This window comes from Anolis sagrei, chromosome 3 (assembly GCF_037176765.1).
Source record: "Anolis sagrei isolate rAnoSag1 chromosome 3, rAnoSag1.mat, whole genome shotgun sequence".
Taxonomy (NCBI): Eukaryota; Metazoa; Chordata; class Lepidosauria; order Squamata; family Dactyloidae; genus Anolis; species Anolis sagrei.
Genome location: NC_090023.1, coordinates 206323489 through 206347155, shown reverse-complemented (window position 1 = coordinate 206347155; position 23667 = coordinate 206323489). Strand labels below are relative to the sequence as shown.

General features: G+C 39.1%; 1 protein-coding gene across 26 annotated transcripts in view; it reads right to left on the bottom strand.

Moving 5' to 3' along the window:
• Window positions 1-23667, bottom strand: part of ABLIM1 (actin binding LIM protein 1) — a 271609-nt gene that overhangs the window by 137236 nt on the left and 110706 nt on the right. For all 26 annotated transcript variants that reach the window (XM_060768480.2, XM_060768478.2, XM_060768463.2 and 23 more), the window contains exon 2: window positions 8671-8805. In XM_060768480.2, the coding sequence (XP_060624463.1) occupies window positions 8671-8805 (135 nt within the window). The remainder of the gene's footprint in view (window positions 1-8670; window positions 8806-23667) is intronic.

Sequence of the window (23667 nt, the reverse complement as noted above, 5' to 3'; positions counted from 1 at the left end):
TATGAATTGCTGAGTAACACTGCAATTAACTATTTAAATTGAAGGATTTTCTATAGAAACACTTTGAAATGCTATCACTGTTCAAACAGTAAATGTTTCTATCTGGTTTTTAAAAATCACAGTGCATGCTGAAAATTAATATAATAAATCACAATTGTTAGAAGAGACTTGCCTTTACACTATGTGTTCAGAAAGAGCTGTTCTTATTTCCAGAAATCCTAAACCTGGCAGACTATCAGAGGAGTCTGTCAACTGCCAATAATGGAAAATCTATCCAGAAAAATATGCAGTTCTAGTGAACAGCTTTCAACAACCCTGATAGCAACTAGGAGTTCTTAGAAAGGTTACAGACATGGCAGTCATTTGTCAAAATAGCATAAACCTGGAGGCGGGGGGGGGGGGGGGGGGGCATTCAAGAGGGCCTTCTTGGTAGGCATTTCTAGACAGGAAAAATCTCTTCTACGGAAAGCTAGAATTGTTTTTTCTCTCTCTGGTCTCCTTTTTCCAGCAGGTAGACCTTTTTACTTGGTGTGCATCTTCATTGTAGAATTAATGTAGTTTGATACCACTAACAGCCATGGCTGAATGCTATTAAATTTTGAAGTTTGTAGTCTGGTGAGGCACTAGCACTCTTTGGCAGAAAGGGGTAAAGACCTTGTAAAACTACAACTCCCATTATTCCATAGCATTGAGCCATTGCAGTTAAAGTGGTGTTAAACTGCATTAATTCTAAAGTGTAGAATGATGTCCCCTTAGACATGCTTTAGTGATTAACTGGTTGTGTGCAGTGATCTTTCAACAGCCACACCAAGTCAACCCCAAAATGATTTATAGTTCTTCAAGGGGCATCAAGCAAATAATATGATATTTTCTTTTTTTATTAAAATCATTTCCAGAGATCCACAGTTGCGAAATGCTGAAGCTTAGAGGTTCCAGAATTGACTTAGCAGCAGTTGTACCCTGCAAACTCTTATCAGTTCTAACCCTATAATAAAATGTATCAATTTGATGATTTTGTATAACTTCTATCTTTTAAACACTGTGTACTGTGTCAATTCCTATCAGATGAAGTGTAGAAACTGTTTGTAATATATGTATCACAATATAACTTGAAAGCAGCCAACTCTCCATGTCCCAGTTTGCATAATCCCTTGCGAAAGGGGACCATGGCCAAGATCCCTCCAGTCATTTCCCAAACCAGATAACTATCAGAACCATTGTGTATATATGTAGATAGATGATCCTCTTTACCAACAAATTAAGCTAAGGATGTTTATCCATTCAACCTGAGGCTGAGAGTCTGCCTCTCCTGCAGAAGAGGGGGCTTAGTTGTATAAGCATTTATTAACTTTCTATGCCAGCAGGCAAGTCCTTGATTGTCTAAAATCACCACCTTTAGGTAGTTGTAGGTTTTTCGGGTTGTATGGCCATATTCTAGAAGCATTCTCTCCTGATGTTTTGCCTGCATCTGTGGCAAGCATCCTCTGAGGAAGCTTGCTACAGATGCAGGCAAAACTTCAGGAGAGAATGCTTCTAGAACATGGCCATACAACCTGAAAAACCTACAACAAACCAGAGATTCCATCCATGAAAGCCTTCGACAATATCACCACCTTTGTTTTTTCGCTCTTGTATCTTTGTCTCACATGGAACTGGACACTTGAGTAAATCAGAGATTTGTCTGCATATCCACATCATTGTTTCCTCATGGACTATGCCCTCCCAAGGGGCATCTCTGTGATGGATTGGTTCCTTGAACAGACAAATCCCCAGCTACCATTCTTCTTGCCATAGCATAGCTGCCTGAAGGCTATGACATCAAGGGAACCCTGGCTAATCAAGGCAGATCCTAGCCTGCCTCTTTTTCAGCCAATCAGAGGAGGGAACACGAAGTCTGAATAGCTGTCAAAACTGTATAAGATGCCATGTTCTTCTCTGTAAGTTTGTGCTTGTACCTTTTGAAGCAACTTGCTTATACTTGCATCCTTTTTGGTCAAACCGTAATAAAACTCTGTGATGTTGCCTTCAATCTAGGGAGTATGTTTCTCTGTTTTGGCTGATCTGGTTAAGCAGATGATCATCGGGCATGGACCTCTCTAACCACGGTCCTAGCTAAAATCACTACATTTGGATGTGCTAAATTTTTATTCTCTTTCGTCACATTTTAAAACACTGCTTTAAATTAGTGGTATTTTAATAAGATTGTACAGCTGGAATTTTTAAACTAGTTTATCACAATTATTGCTTTTTAGCTGTAATTTGTTTTAATCTAATGAAGTGAAATGGAATAATGCAGAGTCACCTCTAAATGTTTGTTACCGTTAGAAAGGTTATTTACTCTTCACCAATGTGACTTAAGGTTGGCAGCTCATATTGCAAGTGATTAATATGTCAGCAGCTTATAAATATCTTCATCAACAACCATATGCTGCTATGCAAGTTACCCACAAAGTTGGAAAGAGTGAGCATTCTAGTACGTACTAGAAGGCCAATCATTTGCTGCTGACAGGTATGGAATTCTATAATGGGAAAGACTCTAAGCAAAACAGCAATGCCAGGAAATATTATATTAGGTAAAGTCAGTGAGAATAAAACAAGGTTAAAAAAGAACAATGCACAACCCTCAGTTACCTGAACAGAAGTAATTGTCACTCTCCAGAAAGATCCCCAGAATGAATTCAGGAATACATATGAGATGTAAGGCAGGTCAAAATAGCTAACCCAAATCTAGTCAAATGCTAGTTCCTTGACAGCCAGTATATGGGGAAAGTCTGCAAGTAGCAACTGCCTGAAATCTATAACGGCTTCTAACACGGAGTCACACATACTGTCTATATTATAAATGTGTCCATACTAATATGTTTTAACAAAGATAACAAGAACATCTTGATTATTTTAATGGAACTTACATTCAAAGTAGGAGTATGTGTATGTGTGTGTGTATACACACACTCCTATGTTGAACATAAGTTCTATTGAAATAATCAAGATGTGCTTGTTATCTTCATTAAAACATAAAAATAATAAGATAGAGAACTCATTTTTAAATTGTTTAGCTTTGTTTGGTGTTATTTTCTAAGGTTTCGGGATTACTGTCTCCTTGTCTTTATATTTTTTTTCTATGACTTTATTTGGAATTCTGATAAATGAAGCTGTTAAAAAACAAAAATATAAAACAGTGTACTGGTTTACAATCGTAGTAGAATATAAGTACCATATTGTATGATACAAATAAAAGAAACACACAGTACATTGTACAATGTGTTTAATAAAAGTATTAAAGCATATTGGTTGCCTTATGCAATTTGTTTCCACACACACACTATACCACATGCTGATTAAATGTTGTGATGTTTAGATAGCACTATTTCCCCATCTGTTCTTTAGTTTTAGTTGCAGAAGACAACAGGGTCCTATAACCTTTGCTCTAGCTGTGTCATAAATATGTGAGGATTGCTCAATTCATTTACAGAAACAAGACATTTTTTTATTAATAATTTTTTGTTGGTTACAGATTTACAGTATCTTAATAAAAGGAAAGAGGGGTCATGGAGGGGAAATGGGAATAGAAAGAGAGAATACTACTGTGAATAGATTAATAATAATAAAAAGGAAAAATAAATTTATTGTATATATGTATATATATAACCCGAAATTACTAGATGTCTGAGGAAGAGAGAAGGGAAGGTAGGAAGAAAAAGAAAGGGGAAAAAAAGTGAGAGAAAATGACTTTCATTATTCATTATGTCCATTATTTTAGACATCCATTGATATTTTGTAGGATTTTTTTTGTTCTCCAGTATCGAACATAAGTTATTCTAGCTGACGTCATTAAATAATTAAATAGTCTATCTTTCTTTTTGTCCATGTCTAAGTCTAAAATTGCCCAATAGGAAATATTCAGGTTTTGGCCTAACATCATCTGAATTTTTCTTGAATTTCTCTACAATATTTCTTTGCTATTTTACATGTCCACCACATATGGAAGAAAGTTCCTTTATGATCTTCGCATTTCCAACATTTGTTTTGAATATTTGGATAGCATTTCACTAGCTTCTGTCGTGTAATGTACCAATGGCACATTATTTTGTCCCAATTTTTTTTAGATCATAGGAGTAGGTGAATTTTAGTTTTTGATTCCATATTTTTCCCATTCTTCTATTTTTATTACATGTCCAATATTTGCAGCCCATTTGATCATGTCTTTAACTTGTTCTGTTTCAGTCCATCAATCTAATAGAGTTTTTTATTTTTGAAATTCTTATGACTAGCTTCTTATCTGCTTTCATTGTCCCAAGGCTTCTTCTCCTGCAAATAACTCTTGGCATTCAGTACTGTGGCTACTATCAAGATCAAAGATTATAGTACAAATGAGACCAAAATTGTACTCCGCAATTTTGATCTGCCAAACTAGATCAGACCTTGAAAACAATAGTTCTTCCTCCACCACCCAACAACAGTTTCTAGAATTACCTTGTTGGCACAGTCAGTGATGAATCTGTGATTTGGAGTTGTAGTTCAAAGTAACATTTCAATATAAATCTATGCTAAGAGGGAATTGTGATGTGTAACGTAAGTCAAGATAATTATGTAAAAACCTCTATATTAGAAGAAAAAATCTTGTATTTCTGACAATCAAGCTAAAGAGCCCAAAATGCAAAACTTTCTGCAAAGTAGAAAATGTAACACTTATCCATTTAGTGGTATGGAAGTGATTGAATTTTAAGCCAATGATTTCCACTTTAGTTGATAAAAAAAATCCTTTCATCCCCACAACACCGCATGAGAATATTCAGAGATATCTCCAGGCCTCCTATCACCTTGTTGAATGACAACTTAAAGAAGCATTTGGGGGGGAAAGGAAGACACCTAATGAGACTGAAGAGACAGACCACTTTCATCCTACAAATTTATTTAAGAACCAGAATAGAAAGATCAAGAAAAATGACAGGGACATCTTCTGCTTTCTAATTTGAACCAAATTAGGTACTTAATACTTAGACAAAGACAAGGAGAGATATACTTAATCAAGGTAAGAGCCTTCCGTTGTAATAATTTTACTAATTTGAATACACACACACACACGGGTATGAGTTTCTCAGGCTGTATGGTCATGTTGCAGCTGCGTTCGCTCCTAAAATTTTGCCTGCATCTGTGGCTGTCATCTTCAGAGGTTCCTCTGTCTAATTTGTATGTCATGCCAAATATTGATTGCAGAAAAACAGAAAATGAATGGAGGGTTAACTAAAGTAAGGGCATGTGCTCACTCATCATTTGTAGTAGCCAAAGCATAATGTCATCATGCTATCTGAACTATGGACATCTGAATATACATGCACATATACAACTAATTTTCTTTGTTCCTGTCCCAATCATGGCATTTGACAGTCTAAAAGCAGAGGTTATATCCGAGAATGCAAAATCAAAATATTTTGTGGGATGCTGGTTATGATCATGAGGAACGGAAAACCCATCCTGCATCTGAACGTTATAATTATATAATAACCTTATTATATAAGGGGTGTCTGCAAAATGCAGACTATAGGGCTAGGACTGGGAATAAAGTGTTGGGGAAAGTGCTGAAAAAAAACAAAACCATAAATTTGGGTTGGGCAGACAGGAGACAATGCCTCTAGACCATGGCCATACAGCCCGAAAAAACCTACAACCACCCAATAACCTTATTCTTATATTCTGCCACAATCTCCATAGAGGAACTTGGGGTAGCTTACATGGTGACCAAGCCTAACATAGACAAAATTACAAAGTAAACACAATTAAAAACATATAACAGATAAACAACATAATTAAAGCAATTAAAACCAGAAAAATAAAAACATCATTAAAAATACATCAACCGACATCAACAACCAGTTGCCAGAAAAAGTGGGCATGGTCAAACTTGGGGGGCAGGGGCAGGGGTGTCTGCAAAATGCAGACTATAGGGCTAGGGCCAGGAATAAAGTGCTGGGGAAAGTGCTGAAAAAAACAAAACCATAAATTCGGGTTGGGCAGACCTGATCAGGAGCTAAATTGTAGTTGTTCAAAGACACATTGGAACATCCAAGTTTTCAAATCTTTATGGAAGATGGACAGTGTGGGAGTTAATCTAATCTCCCTGGAGAGAGAGTTCAAGAGAGACAGGGGTCCACCACCGAGAAGGCCCTCTCTCTTGTCCCCACCAGCCATGCTTGTGACAGAGGCAGGAGTGAGAAAAGGGTCTCCCTGGCAGATCTTAGAGCCTGTGCTCTAAGATCTGCCAGGGGTCTTGTAGGTCTATAGTCGGCTCCCCGTGACTATAGACCTACAAACCACGGTCACTCCATCATGTATGAACACAAGCCACAACTACATTTTAGCTGCTGTGTCAGTGACACTCCTTTGCTGAATATCAATATCTCATTCTAATGTACAAATAAAGAGAAACAATAGAGGGAGGATGTAGCATAAAATCGTGGGAGGGGGGCGAGAGAGGGGAGAGGGTGAGATATATGTTCAGAAGACTTACAGTTTAAATAAAATGTTTCTTTGGAACTTGAGCAAGACTTAGGCCCCATCTATGCTGCCATTTAATGCAGGGTAGGGGGTGCATTAGCCTGGCGTGTCCAAACGACAGGTTAATGCAGTGTAACTTGGAATATTGTATTAATGTAATGTTTTAACTGTTTATAATTATTGTTACAATGTATTTTATTGTGTTGAATTGTAGGCACCAAATGTATGCCGGTTGGAAGCCACCCTGAGTCCCCCTTAGGGGGTTGAGAAGGGTGGGGTAGTAGTACCCGAAATAAATAAAATAAATAAATAAAGTAAACCCAGAAATTGAGGTTTATTCCTGGTTAAAATAATACCTGGAAAGCACTAAGCTTGTCCAAATCTCCTGGTGTCGTTTTGAGACACCAGGAGCTTTGCACAGGGCTTGGGCCGTGATACTAAGGCTTTTACACTACATTTTGGGGTGATACAGGGGTCAGGGAGAGAAGGGAGCAGTGGATCTCCCCCCCCCCCCCCACACACACACAAACACTCTGTTAATTGCAAATTGGCAAGGATGGGTGGCCACCACCATCTATGGCAGAAAGGCAGGATTTCAGCCCACTGGCATCAGCACATATTCCTTGGAGGAAGAGTTGCATTCTACTATAGATGGAGGATGGGAGTCTCCCTACAATAAAAGAATATCTCCCTGAGATAATGCATTGAATGGTATGCACTGAATGGAGAGCATACAGAAATAATTAACTGTTCAAAAAGACTATGGAGTGGTTCTGGTCTAGAGATCACTTAGCTCAATTCTCACGTAGAATGCCAAGGACTTTTATAAGTAACTCTCAACAGAGCGGTTCTACATCAGAGAAGAATACAGTGAGTGGTGAGGCATGATGGTAATACCTCACAATAAATACAGGGAGCACACAAAAGCAAATGGGATGGTGTGAGTGGGATTTGGGGGGGGGGGGGGTATGAACTTTCAAAATGTAGTTGTAAATATATTTTAATATTTTTCTGTTCCATGACGCAAACATGTAATTATTTTTCAATTCTATATAATATTTTTATGCATTTGCTCTGTTTTGTATTGTGTCATGTTTGCTGTTAGCTGCCTTTAGTCCCTATATCAAGGGGAAAAGTGGGATTAAAAATAAAGTAAATAAATAGCTGTCACAGCATGATGCACTACAGGCTCTTGACCAAATGAATACTCTGACACTTAACAGAATTGACAGGGAAAGAGGTGCCCTGGAGTTATCACTAATCTGATATTCTTTGCTGACCCTTTGCATGGTATAAATGGAGACAACACACATTAGAAGAGTTTGGGGTTTTTGTTTTTTTGCTAGTCGGCCTGCTCTATCACAAGTGACCTGCCCATTGAACAAAATCAGAAGGAAGGGATTATCTGCAATTGCTTCAGAGGGGAAAACAGAAGTAAAAGAAGCTTTCCAATGTTTTACAAAATCTCTCAATTTTCTATGAAACCTACCCATGTGAAATCCATACTTGAAGAAATGCAGAATGACTATTTTCTTTGCATGGTTATCAAGATGCTGATTTATTTCCCCAGGTGCCAAAATATGCCTCCCACAGCATCATTACTTTCAATCACACAGCATTCATTACAAACCAATGAAGAGTGATTAATCCATTGATTCATTGATATGATTTCTTTCCTGCCATGTCTATTCCATTAATTCTATTATCTATTGTCATAACAAACCTTGTGGGAAGAGTAACCTCAGACTAGTGTGTAAAACCACCTCAACTGACCGTTTCCCAACAGCTGGATTAGCAGTCTTCAACAATACATCTCTCTATTTCATATTATGCCATTATTTGAAGATTTGAGTGGTGATCCTTCCCTCATTATCTGAAATTGGAATTGTTTCTTAATTTGGACAACATGTCCCAGAATTCTAAGCAAACATGGCTACTTAAAATGCTGTGTGGTGGATTCTAGGAATCATAATGCAAAAGTATTTTTCCAAGCTCTCCCTATTATACATTTGAGGTTGTTCTGTGATTTATCTTCATAGGAACTGGATCCCATCTGCACAACCATAAAGAACAGTCAAAGAGGAAAAGACCACATGAAGTTCTCTGGATAAAGAGAGGTAAACAATCTCAATGGATCAATTGACAGGCTTGCAGTAAAAAAATGATATTACATACCTTTGCAGGTGAAACATTTGATGTGAAAATGCCTGGCTTGGACGCGAAGCACTTCACCTTTGCATGGCTCACCACATTTATGGCAGTGGATGACTGGCTTCTCTGTGGAGTGAGGAGGCTCCTGAGGGTGGGCCACTGTAAAATAACAATAATAAGAATAATGAATTAGATGCAGAAGATTTTATTTCAGATGGATTTAGGTTCTCAACAATATACACAAAAAGACACATGTTAAAAGAGGCAAACAGTGATAACACTGGGTTGCTGTGAGTTTTCCAGGCTATATGGCCTTGTTCCAGAAGCATTCTCTCGTGATGTTTTGCCCACATCTCTGGCAGGCATACTCAGGGGTTTCAGGTCTGTTGGAAACTAGGCAATTGGGGTTTATATATCTGTGGAATGTCCAATGTGGGAGAAAGAACTCTTGTCTGTTGGAGGTGGGCGTGAATGCTGAAATTAATCACCTTGATTAGCACTGCATAGCCTTGTAGCTTCAAGGCCTGTCTGCTTCCTGCCTGGGCAAATCATTTGTTGGGAGGTGTTAGCTGGCCCTGATTGTTTCCTGTCTGGAATGTCCCTGTTTTTAGAGTGTTTTAAAATACTGGTAGCAAATTTTGTTCATTTTCGTGCTTTCCTCCTTTCTGTTAAAGTTGTCCACATGCTTGTGGATTTCAATGGCTTCTCTGTGTAGCCTGACATGGTGGTGTTAGAGTGGTTCAGAATATCTGTGTTCTCAAATAATATGCTGTGTCTAGGTTGGTTCAAGAGAATATTTCTGGAACATGGCCATACAGCCCAGAAAACTTACAATAACCCCGTGATTTATTATTGTGTTGTCAAAGGCCATGAAAGCCTTTGACAACACAATGATAACACTGACCGGCTAAGGAGCTATGCAAAAGTGGTTGAGGGAGCTACCTGAAACATCACCTACCATATGAAGTTCCTGATATATTTTTCTAACTTTATACTAGTATCATCATTATTTGCCTGATACATTTTGGCAACTATCTGAAAGCCTATTCTAGGGGCTTTTTATGTTTTTGTTTTTGATACTATTTTTTGTATGCTTGAATCCTATGATCTCTGGGGGATAAAGTTTTATAAGGAAAATAAAGATATAAGCAGTTGTTTTCCTAGGCCAGTTTTATTTCAATCTATATTACATGTTGAAAGTTTGAATGCCTATTTTATATTTTGGTGAGTTTTAGCTGCTCCCCCAGTCCTCCTCCCACCCACATAAACTTTTGCTTTGAATGTGACCTACATGTTGATTTTTGCATTGATAGCTCTATTTTAATATGTTATAACCATGTGTTTGTTTTCAGATATTTGTACTTTTACGATTTCATTGTTCTACTGCATAATCATTCTCCATAATGGAGGTTGGTACTGCCCTATAGAAACAAATAAGTGGAGACTGCAACAGTTTCCTGTTTTAAATGTTGTATCACATTTAAGCAAATGAAATGTCACATTTCCCCTCCACCCCATTCCTTGTAGGTTTCTGCTCTTCTATTTTGAGTACCTTGTTATTTAATCCATGAGTACAGAGAACACTGAAGGGAATGCCTTCTAATATTTTAATTAGCAATTATTTCTAAGTAAGACCTCAGAAGAACACAGCCTTTGGTGAACTCTCCCTAATCTTTAAGTAATGAAGATCTATTTTTGGAGTACAAGAAATTGGGTTATTAGCTTTGCCCCAATGGACTACTGCATTAACTGGCAACTGAAGTAACACTGCATTTATAAAAGGTCGTGGATAGGAAGACCATCTCAGGTCTTGGGTAGTCATTTCCAAAATTTTACAAACAATAGAATCCCTAGGACCCCATGTACATGAAAACACAAGCATTATGAGGCACTCTGCTGAGCTCATAAAATGTGCTACTTAGTGGCTGGTCCCATGTTAGTACTTTCAACCAACTCTTTGTGACATGGATGTACTTCAATTACAATGCCGTAAAGTGATCTCTATGTCCCACTTGAGTGCTAATATATTTTGTGGTAAGTAGTCTTGCAGTCACATGGATGTAGTCACTCTAATTTATTGCAACACACATGTCTAGTATTTTGTACAGTTCTTCAGAATCTTCCTAAAAGGTTCCCTAAAGCCAAAGAGGTATGAAGGCTTGTCCAATTCAGCCAAAAGACATGCCGTTTCTGAATCCATTTTCAGCTCTGTTTATCGGAAAGTTACTCGAATCGGGAGGAGTGTTGCTGTTTTCATTCAGCAGATTCGACCCATTGGCTACCATGGAAAACTTTAAAGATTACATCCTCCGTCATTTTAAGGTCTATCTGCATGAAACCTACCTCAGTTTTAGTTCCCATTTACAACTGCAGGCCTGCCAAGTTTCAGAACAATTCACCAATCTACTGTTTTTTTAGAACATTGCTTTAAAATAAGACAAATTGCAAGACTGGGTTCTGGGAATTGTAGTTGTTGGTTGTATCCATTCTCAGCCAATCAGAACATTGACACCACCGGACCTTTTATTGGCTGGGTAAAAGAGACGAAAGAGAAACTTCACCTCAAATCATGTTCCGAGAGAAACTCAGAGACTTTTCAATGCCTGCCACATGCAAGTGCTGCTGGGAAAGTGAGTTCCCAGCAGAGCCCTCTTGGAAGGAGGAACCTAGGGAACTTTTCTGCTGCTGAGGAGGGAGAAAAGACGCTGCAGGATGTTCTCCAGGAGCCCTGTGGCAGACTCCTACCTCAGGTATAAAACAGATTTAACTCTATCCTCTCTAGTAGCTGACAAATCTGGCTCTTCTGGTTCATTTTGACCAGCTTTTCAGTTCCCTCCTCCCTGTTCTGTTTTTTGGGGATTAAATGAAATGGACCACAGAATATTACAAATCACTTTCGGTCAAACCGATCCAGGTCCAAGCCTACTCTATGGTGGAGGAAGTTGGGCCCAATTCTCCCAGGTACAAGCCCTACTATCTGGTCAAAATAACTGATGGCTTTCAAATGTTCTGGTCCTACTTTCAAATTCATTTTCAAAATTAGATTTAAATAAAGACAAATGGACACTCTTATATCTTCTGTTTGCTCTCTTGTATATTTTGTTCATACATTATTTGTGGGGGATGCGTTCCTAAAGTTCACCAAACTGCAGATAACAGTAAACTGCAGATACACCAAACTGCAGATAACAGTAAACTCCATAGAATTACACTGGAAGACCTAGAAATGCCTAGAAGGAACATATTTTTGAATGTGAATAAGTGCATTAGCTTATATCCGTTCCACAGACATGCAGGTTGCATTGTATGATGTTTCTCCATCCAGGCATGTAGCCGGGGGGGGGGGGGGGCTTGAGGGTCTTCAGCCCCCCCCCCCCCCTGAAATTCTGATGGTGGTTCACGAAAAGGCCTTACTGGCACATTATTTAAACTGTTATGTTTATTCATATCATGATCTGATCACCATACTCAATATATCCCATATGCATGGGAGTATTGAGGTAATGATACAAAAGGTTTGCTAGGCTAGACCCTCTTTCACTCAGACTCAGCCCCCCCCCGAAACTCAGCCCCCCCGAACCCCCCCCCCCCAAAAAAATCACACACCCCCCCCCCTCCCGAAACGAAATCCTGGTTACGGGACTGTCTCCATCTTTTCTCCTTCTCTCTTCTTGTCTGTATGAGTGGTGTGGCCTGCCCTTCTAGAGTGTTCAGGTCTACAATCCACAATCCATGGACAGAAAACTAATGACTTAGTTTTTTTATTCTGTAACATGCTGTCATGACTGCCCAAAATTCAAAGGAATAAGAATGTCCTACAATAACTATTAATAGCTCACCTAGACACATTGGCATAACTGTGGGTTGCCGTGACCATGGAATATCAAACTGAATTAGTAAAAGACTAGGCAAACATTATGTAGATTTCATCACTTTTAAGTAACAACTAGGATTGTCATCTGTTTACAGATGTAATTTGAACTAGTCTCAATAAAGTCCTGATTGACATTCCTTTTTGGATTATACTTTGTGGGGGCCACTAATCACTCATTGGTAACAAAGGTTTCTGCATCAATGGGAATTTAGAATAATACAAGAATGGTAGCAACTAAAAGCTTAGACAATGGATTGAGACAGACACTCAAGTTTAAGATAATGATGCAGTTGACGCTCTGTTGATTTGATGCAAACATGTTTGTTCTGCCTGACTTTCATCTTTGGTGAAACTACTTTTGTAGAAATTTGAAACCACAAGAAACCCTACAAAATCTATATGATTACAGAAGACAGTAGAATAAAAAATAACATGCACTGGTGTATAGTTACATGAGTGTTGCAAATCCACTCTAAATACAACAATCACAGGAAACGATTATAAAAATAAATTAAACTGGCATTAACAACAATGGCTCTGTCTCTGCATTCATTTCTATTAAAATATTGTTTGTATGGAATGTATGGATTTCAATTCAAAATGGATTTCAATTACTCACATAATCTCACCTCTATTGAAGGATACTTGATGTTATTATATTTTAGTCAGTACTTCACAGATGTTAGGATTGATTTGTGGACATCACATTATTTTTACTGTATGTAAAGTGGTAAAGCGGGAATGGCACTCTAGAAACACTAGCACCCTTCACACTCATTCATCTCTATGTTCTACAAACACAAGACAGAAATTCATGAAATTAAAGGCAAAAAAGTATCAGAAAAGCATAGTGGGGGAAAAAAATAAGAACAAGTGCTGCAAAAATATAGTCAGGTATTACAGTAAATGGGCAATGCAATTAAATATTTTTATGTATGCTTTCCCATCAGCTAAATACAAAATTACCAACAGCATCTGCAAATGCATCTACATGACCTTTCAAAGAAATATCTAACCCCTTGTTGTTGTACAAATATTAATGCGTACTGCTGTTGTATTTTTTCCATATTCATTCTGCAGTCATGAGACCCAGCCTTCCCCAATTTGGCAGCATCCATAGAATATGGACTGCAATTCCCATGATCCCCGATCAGCTTTCCATATTCACTTGGTTAGAAATAATGGGGGTTGTCACATCCAGAATGCAACTGGTCGAGGACAATTAGACTATCATGTTCTTCCTGCTGAGTTTTTTTTTTCCAGACAAAGTCCGCAACCTGTTTCCCATACTCACTTTTCTTTTTTGTGTCAGGAGCAACTTGTGAATCTGCAAGTCGCTTCTGATGTGAGAGAATTGGCCATCTGCAGGGACATTGCCCAAGGGGACGCTGGGATGTTTTTGATGTTTTACCATCCTTGTGGGAGGCTTCTCTCATGTCCCTGCATGGGGAGCTGGAGCTGAAAAAGAGAGCTCATCTGCACTTTCCCCGGATTTGAACCTTCGACCTATTGGTCTTTAGTCCTGCTGGTACAAGGGTTTGACCCTTTGCCCCCCCCCCCCCCCCAGTCACAAAATTCCATACAATTCCTTTGGCTGCTCCTTCTGTTAATGTCCTTGCCACATTTAAGAGAACTGATTCTTCACTAGCACTGAGAAAAATGCGACTCTTTTGAACAAAATAAAATTCCAGGAACATGACATTTGTGTGTGTGGTGGTGGTGCCGGGAAGGCAGTGTATTTCTAATATTATGTGTTTCTCATAATCTCCCTTTCTGCCACACTCTCTGATGGAAGGGCACAGCCAACTGAATTTGCCATTGCTCTTTAATTTAACATGCAGCTGGCTCCAGCTCCTTCAGAAAGAAGCTAATAGCTGAAAACCTTTACCCCACTGGAAATATATATTACATGACAAAGCTTTCTAATGCCAGAGGTGACCTTGCATTCGTCTGAAAGAAGAAACAGAGAGCAATGAAGGAAGGCAACAAGTTGAGATTTCAAAAAGGAGGAAGAGAAATGGAGAGAAATAATAACCAATTAGTCTTCAAAGTGCTGTCACATTCCTTTTTTTTCTTTCCCTCGCTTTTTTGAGTTGAAAGAAACTAAAATTGAGATTTTTAAAGGTTTTTTTAACTCTTACCAGTGTCATGTTTTGAAGCAGAATTTGCACAAAATTATGAAGATGTATAAATGCCAGTCAGCTAGACATAAAAACAAAGGCCAGGATCCCACAATGTCAGCCAGTCACAAAGCAGACCATTACATCAACAACTGAATTCTTTTGCTGTCCATGCCGGAAGTTATTAACTTTGCACAGGATCAGTGGTGGTGAAAAAAGACAATGCCACTCACTAGAGTCATATTCTGTGAATAAAGAACATTATAACTGTGCAAGTAAAACTACTTAAAAAGGAATACTTTGAAAGCTTCATTTCAAAGAAAGAAAAACCTTTGAGCACAAAATTTTAGGGAGTAGCTGGAACTTATAAAATCCAGTCCAGTTTCACAAGATGAGACAAATCATTTATGCCCATTCCCTGTCTATGCAATTAAATCAGTTGAAGAACATTGTGTACATTGACATTCTAATACTTTCCTCAGTCTTAGAAATATCACCCCCACCAGTTTCTAAATTCAGGACAGGTCATTCTGTAAAAGTCTGAAGGTATTAGGGCATAATGTGGCAATTAGCAGCTGATTCTATGTACTTTAAAATAACATACTTCTATAAGAACAAAATCATTTTAGAAACAAGTACTTAAATTAGAGATGTCTTATCAATGTTTATTGCAAAACTGCAGAATCACTGAGCTAAATTCAGAATAATACTGATGCACATCATGGAAATGTCTCCCTTTCACTTCCTACTGGCAGCCCTACAAACTGTCTGGAAACTGGTAGCAGAGGATGCCCCATCTCTCTGGAGCTGTTTTTTTGGAGTCTTTAAAAGGGCTGCAATGGGAACCGAAGGTCAATACTCTGACTTATGTTAAATTTTGCTATTGCATACACCGGGATCTATCAATGGCCATAGCCCCAAATTCTATGAAATGATTGGGGTCATCATAAATTGAATGCAACTTGAAGACACACATACACAAAACAAAAAGAAGGTATCTAACAACAGGCCTATATCCTTAGGAACAAGGCTTACTTGTTACTTCAGCTATGAAAGAAAGCCTCATTCTTAACTCTAATCATCAATCAATGATAAGAATGGTTAGAGGAACCAAAAAAATGCTATGCCTTTAAAGCAGGACTTTAAATGTGTGTCTCCATATGCCTCGCTTGTCAACTTATGGCAATGTCATACATTTGTAGGTTTTTTAAAAAGCGAGGAATATTCATGGATGGTTTGATCCATTTGTTCCTTGAAGTAAAGCATACAGTAATTGTTGGCAGTCCCCCCCCCCCCCCAAGTACTATTCAAGGTGAACCCTACTTAGCTTCCAAGATCAGATAGGATCTTGTGCCCTTAGGGTTTTACCTGGCAATTAAAGATGCTTAATGAAAAGACTTTTCACAGAAAGGCTATATGTTGGTCTCTTCGGTTCTAGTCTATCGATAGAAAAAGAACAACAAAATCCAGATTTTACAAGAGTGCAATAATCTCACTACATACTTTTTTGGTCATGAATGCAACACTAAATTGGGATTCAGCTTTATATGACTGTCTTTGCAGAAATCTTTAATATCTAATTAAAATCCTTAAAGAGAACACAGTATGCATTTTCCACTAGGCCTTAATTCTGATGTCTTTGTCATGCTGTTTGAGAAAATGTTGAGTGTGCTTTAGTCATGTCCTTGGTTGTCGCACAACATCTCCTCCCTGGTGATGCAGTGCAATTTTAAAATTTCTTCACACATATCATATACATCACAGGTCAAACTGACCTCTGAGGCAGTTATACACTGAAAGTGTCAAGTAAGCTAAAAATAAAAAAATAAATGAAAGGACTGTGAAGAAAGCTCATCACAACTCTGTATCAGAAACCTGAACGTTCTCCAGGTTGCAAAGACAGTAATCTTGGAGCTGGCATTTCTTCAGGACCACGACCCCCTGTGTGACCTAGTAGTATTTTCAGAGGGAGCCCTACCCTTCATGTTGGTGTGAAATAACACCATGTCACTCTACATTTTCCTGCCACACACGCATCAATCAAGATAATTGAGCAGAGAAAGCTCACAACATAGTCATTACCATGTGACACTCAGTTTGTAATAATAGCTACCATGAGAGGAAATACAGGGTTTAGAATAATAGAATCACAGAGTTCGAAGAGACCTCGTAGGCCATCCAGTTTGAAGGAAGCATCACATGTTTGAAGGAAGCATCACATAATCTAGTACTTTTGTAAGTTGAAAAGGGAAACAACTTTTTTTACAACTATCTAAGTTACTACAAATTTCTGTGATATAAAAGACATTCCAGAACGTTACAAGAATTATTTATCTATTTATTTACTTTGCTTATATACCGCTGTATCTCAAGCCCGAAGGCGACTCACAGCGGTTCACAAACAGTAAAAACAGTAGAAACAGCAGTTAACCTGAGATAAATTATACACAACAAAACATTCCATTTAGAACTTCCAAAAAGTTAATACACAATTATTACAGAATCCCTGCTTTCAGATATAGCGGGTTGACAATTATAATAACGTTGGTCACACTGTGTCCTGCATTTGCAGTTTAGGGAGGAGAATTTATAACTCGAGTTGCTGTTGTTGTTGTTGTGTCCTTTAAATTGTTTCTAATCTGTGGCCATCCCAAGGAGGCCTTATCGCAGTCTTTTTGGGAGCTGAAAATGTATGACTCACACAAGATCACCCAGTGGGTTTCTCTGGAAAAGATGGAATGTGTCCAAACCCTATGTGGAGCAGCTTAAAGAGTTGGGCATGAAGAAGAGAAGGCTGAGAGGAGACATGATGCCCATGTATAAATATGTGAGCAGAAGTCATAAGGAAGAGGGAGCAGGCTTGTTTTGTGCTGCCCTGGAGACTAGGACACAATGGAACAATGGCTTCAAACTACAGGAAAGGAGATCCCACTTGAACATTAGGAAGAACGTCCTAACTATGAGAGCTGTTCAGCAGTAGAATAAGCTGCCTCAAAGGGTTGGACTGGATGTCCCATGAGGTCTCTTCCAACTCTATGATTCTATGAGTCTATTATTCTATGATATGGCTGAACAGGTAACGGAACCCTTCAGAGTCTCAGTTCAACATTCAAGCTACTATGCAATGCTGTTTCTCCTCCCTTAATTATAAACCTCAAGAATCTCTAATATGCAGCCAAGACAGTTAAAATGGAATCATAATGCTATAATGTTTTCTTGTATGATATCCTTTGCAACACTCCATTTCCTAAATGAACATAGTTTGGGCATAGCTACAGAATACAAAGTACCTGGTTTCTATCGATCTACTTTTGCCACTCATGGTTTTTCCGATACTACAGTAATTGAGAAACTCTCACTCTACTTGTTTATCTGTATAATACATCTCTATTCTATAAAGTTAGAGTTTCATCTTAGTTATTTCATTGGCACCAGTTTGTCCTCTGAAACACATTCCCAGAGAAACGGAAGAGGGCAAAAGAAACAGTTAGAAATAGTAACCTGAATGATACATATTATAGAAAAATTGTATTACAAATATCCCAGGAAGAAACATTTTTTATTGATTTGTTAGGAGGGGGGATACCTGCCATTCATTTGCTGTTATTTTCTATTTATTGGGGGTTTTTTTGTTTGTTTGTTTTTTTGTCATATCAGGAGCGACTTGAGAAACTGCAAGTCGCTTCTGGTGTAAGAGGATTGGCCATCTGCAAGGACGCTGCCCAGGGATGACCGGATGTTTTGATGTTTTACCATCCTTGTACGAGGCTGCTCTCATGTCCCTACATGAGGAGCTGGAGCTGACAGAGGGAGCTCACCCACACTCCCTCCAGTTTTGAACCTGCGACCTGTCGTTCTTCAGTCCTGCTGGCACAAGTATTGTTTACTGGTAATATGCAGATTTTGAAAAACCAAACTCCACTAAGATCAGGTAGATCAGCAGCACAAAAGAGGCGTATGTTATCTGGAGCCCCCAGTGGTATAGTGGGTTCAACTCTTGTGCCGGCAGGACTGAAGATCAATAGGTCAGAGGTTCTAATTCGGGGATAGCATGGATGAGCTCCATCTGTCAGCTCCAGCTCCCTATGTAGGGACATGAGAGAAGCATCTCACAAAGATGGTAAAACATCAAAACATCTGGGTGTCCCCTGGGCAACGTCCTTGCAGACGACCAATTCTCTCACACTAGAGGCAATTTCTCAAGTCGCTCCTGATACAAAAAAAAATGTTATCTAACAAGGCAGGCTCTTAGCCTATGCGCTGATATAAACAGATTTCAGCAGAAGAGTCACCATAGGCCAGGAATAGAAACTCACACTGTGAATGGCTCATGCATTGTGAGTGACCCACACGTATATCCTAAAATATAGTCATTCCTTATTGCATTACCTGATAAGAGAAATGCCTTATCTGTTTCTCAGTGATGGCAAAGTATAGCACATACTGCTATGTTACAGAGTTATTCAAAGGGCCAGGCTACACATGATGGCACAGTAGATCTTCTGGCTTTATTTTTAGCGATAGAAGCAGAGGGGGGTGTCAAAAATAGATTGAGGGCACAGTACTGTTGAAGGGTTTTAAAATACTTCCTTCACAATTTCCATGACTTAAAAGCCTTACCAAGCCATGTTGGAGAAAGACAAGTATCTATATTTTATGCATCTTGTTTGCACAATTCTATTCTGCCTTGATCAGAACACACCTGGAATACTATGTCCATTTCTCGGCACAATTGAAGAGAGATGTTGACAAGCTGGAATGTGTCCAGGGAAGGGCAACTAAAACGATCAAGGGTCTGGAGAACAAGCCTTATGAGGAGCGGCTTAAAAACCTGTGCATGTTTAGCCTGCAGAAAAGAAGGATGAGAAGAGATAAGTATGAGAGGGGAAGTAATTGGGAGGAGGGAGCAAGGTTGTTTTCTGCTGCCCTGGAGACTATGATGCCGAACAATGGCTTCAAACTACAGGAAAGGAGATTCCACCTCAACATGAGGAAGGACTTACTAACTGTGAGAGCTGTCCAGGAAACTCTCTGCCCTGGAGTGTAGCAGAGGCTCCTTCCTTGGATGCTGGATGGCCATCTGTTGGGGGTGCTTTGAATGCGATTTTCCTGCTTCTGGGCAGGGAGTTGGACTGGATGGCCCACAAGGTCTCTTCCAACTATATGCTTCTAATTAATAGCTATTGATTAGAATTCAAATGGGTTAGAATTGATTAGAATTGATTATTATTTATTAGAATTCAAATGGGGGGGGGGGGTAGGGAGACACAGGGCTCAGTAGCAAATGTTTGACTCCACAGTGCTAGCACCATTGAAATCATGTCACCTTCAATTTCCTGTTGGACTCCATCTCCCAGCATTCTTTACCACAGGCTATATTGGCTTGGGCTGCTGGAATGTGTGATCCAAAGCTCAAAAGGCAAGCCATGTGATTCCTATCAGTATTCTTACCCTAATATTAAATTAGAAAAATTATCACACTTGATCAAGTGTCTGCCATATCATGTACAGCTTGACTTCAGACTACCTGCAATTTATGTATGTTAATCAGTGTCAGAAACCATGTAAAAATTCTTCCTTGAAAACAGATGCCAGGCTAGTGAGCTAATGCAACTGATCCCTCTGGCTTTGATTCAATTAAAGTCACCCACACTCAACTTCCATGTATTTCAGTAGCAACTATGTGTGACCAGCTCTTTCTGAACTGTGTCCTAGATGATTGCATATTTTGATATATATATAAAAAAGATTTTAAAACCTTGAGCACAGACTTCTTGGGAGAACAGAGGACACTATCCTGCATTAACCTAGAACTAGCATTCATATTGAATTTGAATGAATGAATGAATGAATGGTTTATTGTACCAGCCTTAGGTAGGTAAAAGTTTTCCCCGACATTAAGTCCAGGCATGTCCGACTCTGGGGGATTGGTGCTCATCTCCATTCCTAAGCCAAAGAGCTGTCGTTGTCCGTAGACACCTCCAAGGTCATGTGGCTGGCATGACTGCATGGAGCGCAGTTACCTTCCCACCAGAGTGGTACCTATTGATCTACACACATTTGCACGTTTTCGAACTTCTAGGGTAGCAGAAGCTGGGGCTAACAGTGGGTGTTCACGTCGCTCCCAGGATTTGAACCTTTAACCTTTCGATCAGCTAGTTCAGAAGCTCAGAGCTTTAACCCACTGTGCCACCATAGGCCATGGCATCAAATAATGTACAACATTTAAAAGTACAATAAGCACTTTCCAATATAAATATTAAAACTTATTCCATATAGTGGCTCTTTAAAATTATAGTAGCAGTGGCATGATAACAAAAGCAATAACAAATGTCTGATTTGTATCATCCCAAACTATCTCAATTTCCATTTCTAATCTCCACTGTGGATTTTACTTATTTAGTAAAATTAGTACTAAAATTTAGTAAAATTAACCCAGATTTTTGGGCTGTGACTGCGAATGTGGAAACCTTTAATGTTATATTTTTGGAATAATCTGCTAACAAGTCACAGATAACTGCTGACTGTTTCCATGCTGCCCTTTCTTCCAAAAGGGCTCTCAGAAGATTATTTCTAGGGTCATTATACAATGTAACAGATAGTGTAGCAGACAACATGCTCAACATTATTTCTTGATTCTCAACATAAGAAGTCATCCACAAACCAAATAATAGTTACATGTCATTGTTACAGTGTAACATAGGTGATACTTGATTTTCTTTGGTCAGCCAAGAACTTGACAATATACACTTTGTCAATACACTTTGACAATATTACACTTTGACTAGTAGAAAAAATATTAGTCAACGAGAAAGCGGAGTTAGAAATGTAATCTCCAATGGAGGAGTTTTAAGTGCAAGAAATGCTTTTAATCAAAGCAATCCCACATGCTCTTTTGCTGGTAATGGTTTGGAAGATGAAAAATAACTATCCTCAAGGCTCATCTTCAAGAAATATTTTCCAGTAAACTTATAACACAAATTCTGATTCCTCTGTTTCAGGTCTTCTGAGTATTCCAAATACAACCCTAGTGCTAGGTTGAAAACAATTTCTTATGTAATAAATCAGAACTGAACACATTTCCACCACTGCACTAAATAGAAGCTTCTTCCCCACAAAAGTTAAGAGCTAGCTTAAGACACATTGCACCCTGATGTGAAAAATAGAAAAATCATAGATTTGGAAGAGACCTCGTAGGCCATCCTGTCCAACCCCCTTTCAAGAAACAGGAAAACTACATTCAAAGCTCCCCTGACAGATGGCCATTCAGCCTCCAAAGAAGGAGCCTCCACCACACTCCAGGGCAGAGGGTTCCACTGCTGAACAGCTCTCACATTCAGGAAGTTCTTTCTAATGTTCAGGTGGAATCTCCTTTCCTGTAGTTTGAAGCCATTGTTCCACGTCCTAGTCTCCAGGGCAACAGTAAACAAGCTTGCTTCCCCTCCCTATGACTTCCCCTAACATATTTATATATGGCCATCATGTCTCCTCTCAGCCTTCTCTTCTGCAGGCACTGCTCTCTCAGCTGCTCCTCATAGGGCTTGTTCTCCAGACCCTTGTTCATTTTAGTCACCCTCCTCTGGACACATTCCAGCTTGTCAACATCTCCCTGCCCAGAATTTACACAGTATTCCAGATGTGGTGCCCAGAATTTACACAGTATTCCAGATGTGGTCTAACCAAGGCAGAATAGAGGGGTAGCATGACTTCCCTGGATCTAGACACTATACTCCTATTGCTGCAGGCCAAAATCCCATTGGCTTTTTTGCCACAGAATGACATTGTTGGCTCATGTTTAACTTGTTGTCCACAAGGACTCTAAGATCTCTTTCACTCGTACTGCTCTCGAGCCAGGCATTTCCTATTCTGTATCTTTTGCATTTCATTTTTTCTGCCTAAGTAGAGTATCTTGCATTTGTCACTGTGAACTTCATTTTGTTAGTTTTGGCCCATCTCTGTAGTCTGTTCAGATCATTTTGAATTCTGCTCCTGTCTTCTGGAGCATTGGCTCTCCCTCCCAATTTGGTGTCATCTGCAAACTTGATGATCATGGCTTCTAACCCTTCATCTAAGCCATTAATAAAGATGTTGAACAGGACCAGGCCTAAGACAGAAACCTGTGGCATTCCGCTTGTCACTTCTTTCCAGGATGAAGAGGAAGAATTGGTGAGCACCCTCTGGGTTCGTTCGCTTAACCAAGATAACTGAGCTAAATACCATTCCCTAAACTGCGAATCCCCGGATTCCAGAGGATGCTTCCATAGTAATTAAAGTGCAATTGCAGTGCTACAATTATCCAGTCTGAAAGGGACCCAGGACCTTTCAGTAGAGGAAGTCCCTTCACTTTTCCCAAGGATCAGGCTACAGCTGTTTCTCATTAGGCGGAGAGAGAAATAGCTGGGATTTCAATCTTCACAGGAAACAATGTGCACTCTGCATTCTCTTTTAGGTCTGCATTGTAAGCAGGCTAATCATGGTGAGAAACTGCTGATGAACCAAGCGTGGTTGGATTATCTGTTTGCTAAGATCAGCACTTCAAGTGGCGGACAGCAAGCAGATCTTCCCAGATGCACGGATACAGTTAGAAACAACCTTGCATAGGAAGAAAAAACACCACTATCACCACTTCTTCTCAGGGCCCTGCTGTGTTTTCAAAACTATCCAATTTGCCTATCAAACTACTTTCAAAAACTGCAGAAGATTATCAAAAACATTTCTTCTTAGTTTATCAGTTTTTTGAAGTTAAGTGCTGGTTTAGCCCCTTAGGTTGTCTTACAGATCTGTGTAGTCAGCCCTCCATATCCATGGATTCTGCATCTACAGATTCAAAAACAATCCCAATAAGCAAATGTTTTTGCTGTTGTTTTCTTGTTATTTGGAATGTTTGGAGAGCTATTAAAAAAACGGAGAAAGCGCTGATCCAACCTGCTAAATAAAGTGGAATATCTAGGTGTGCATATGAAGGTATGAAACTATGGCATAAGAAACATGTATTTGACTAGTGTCTCTCTTAAGGGTATCTGAACA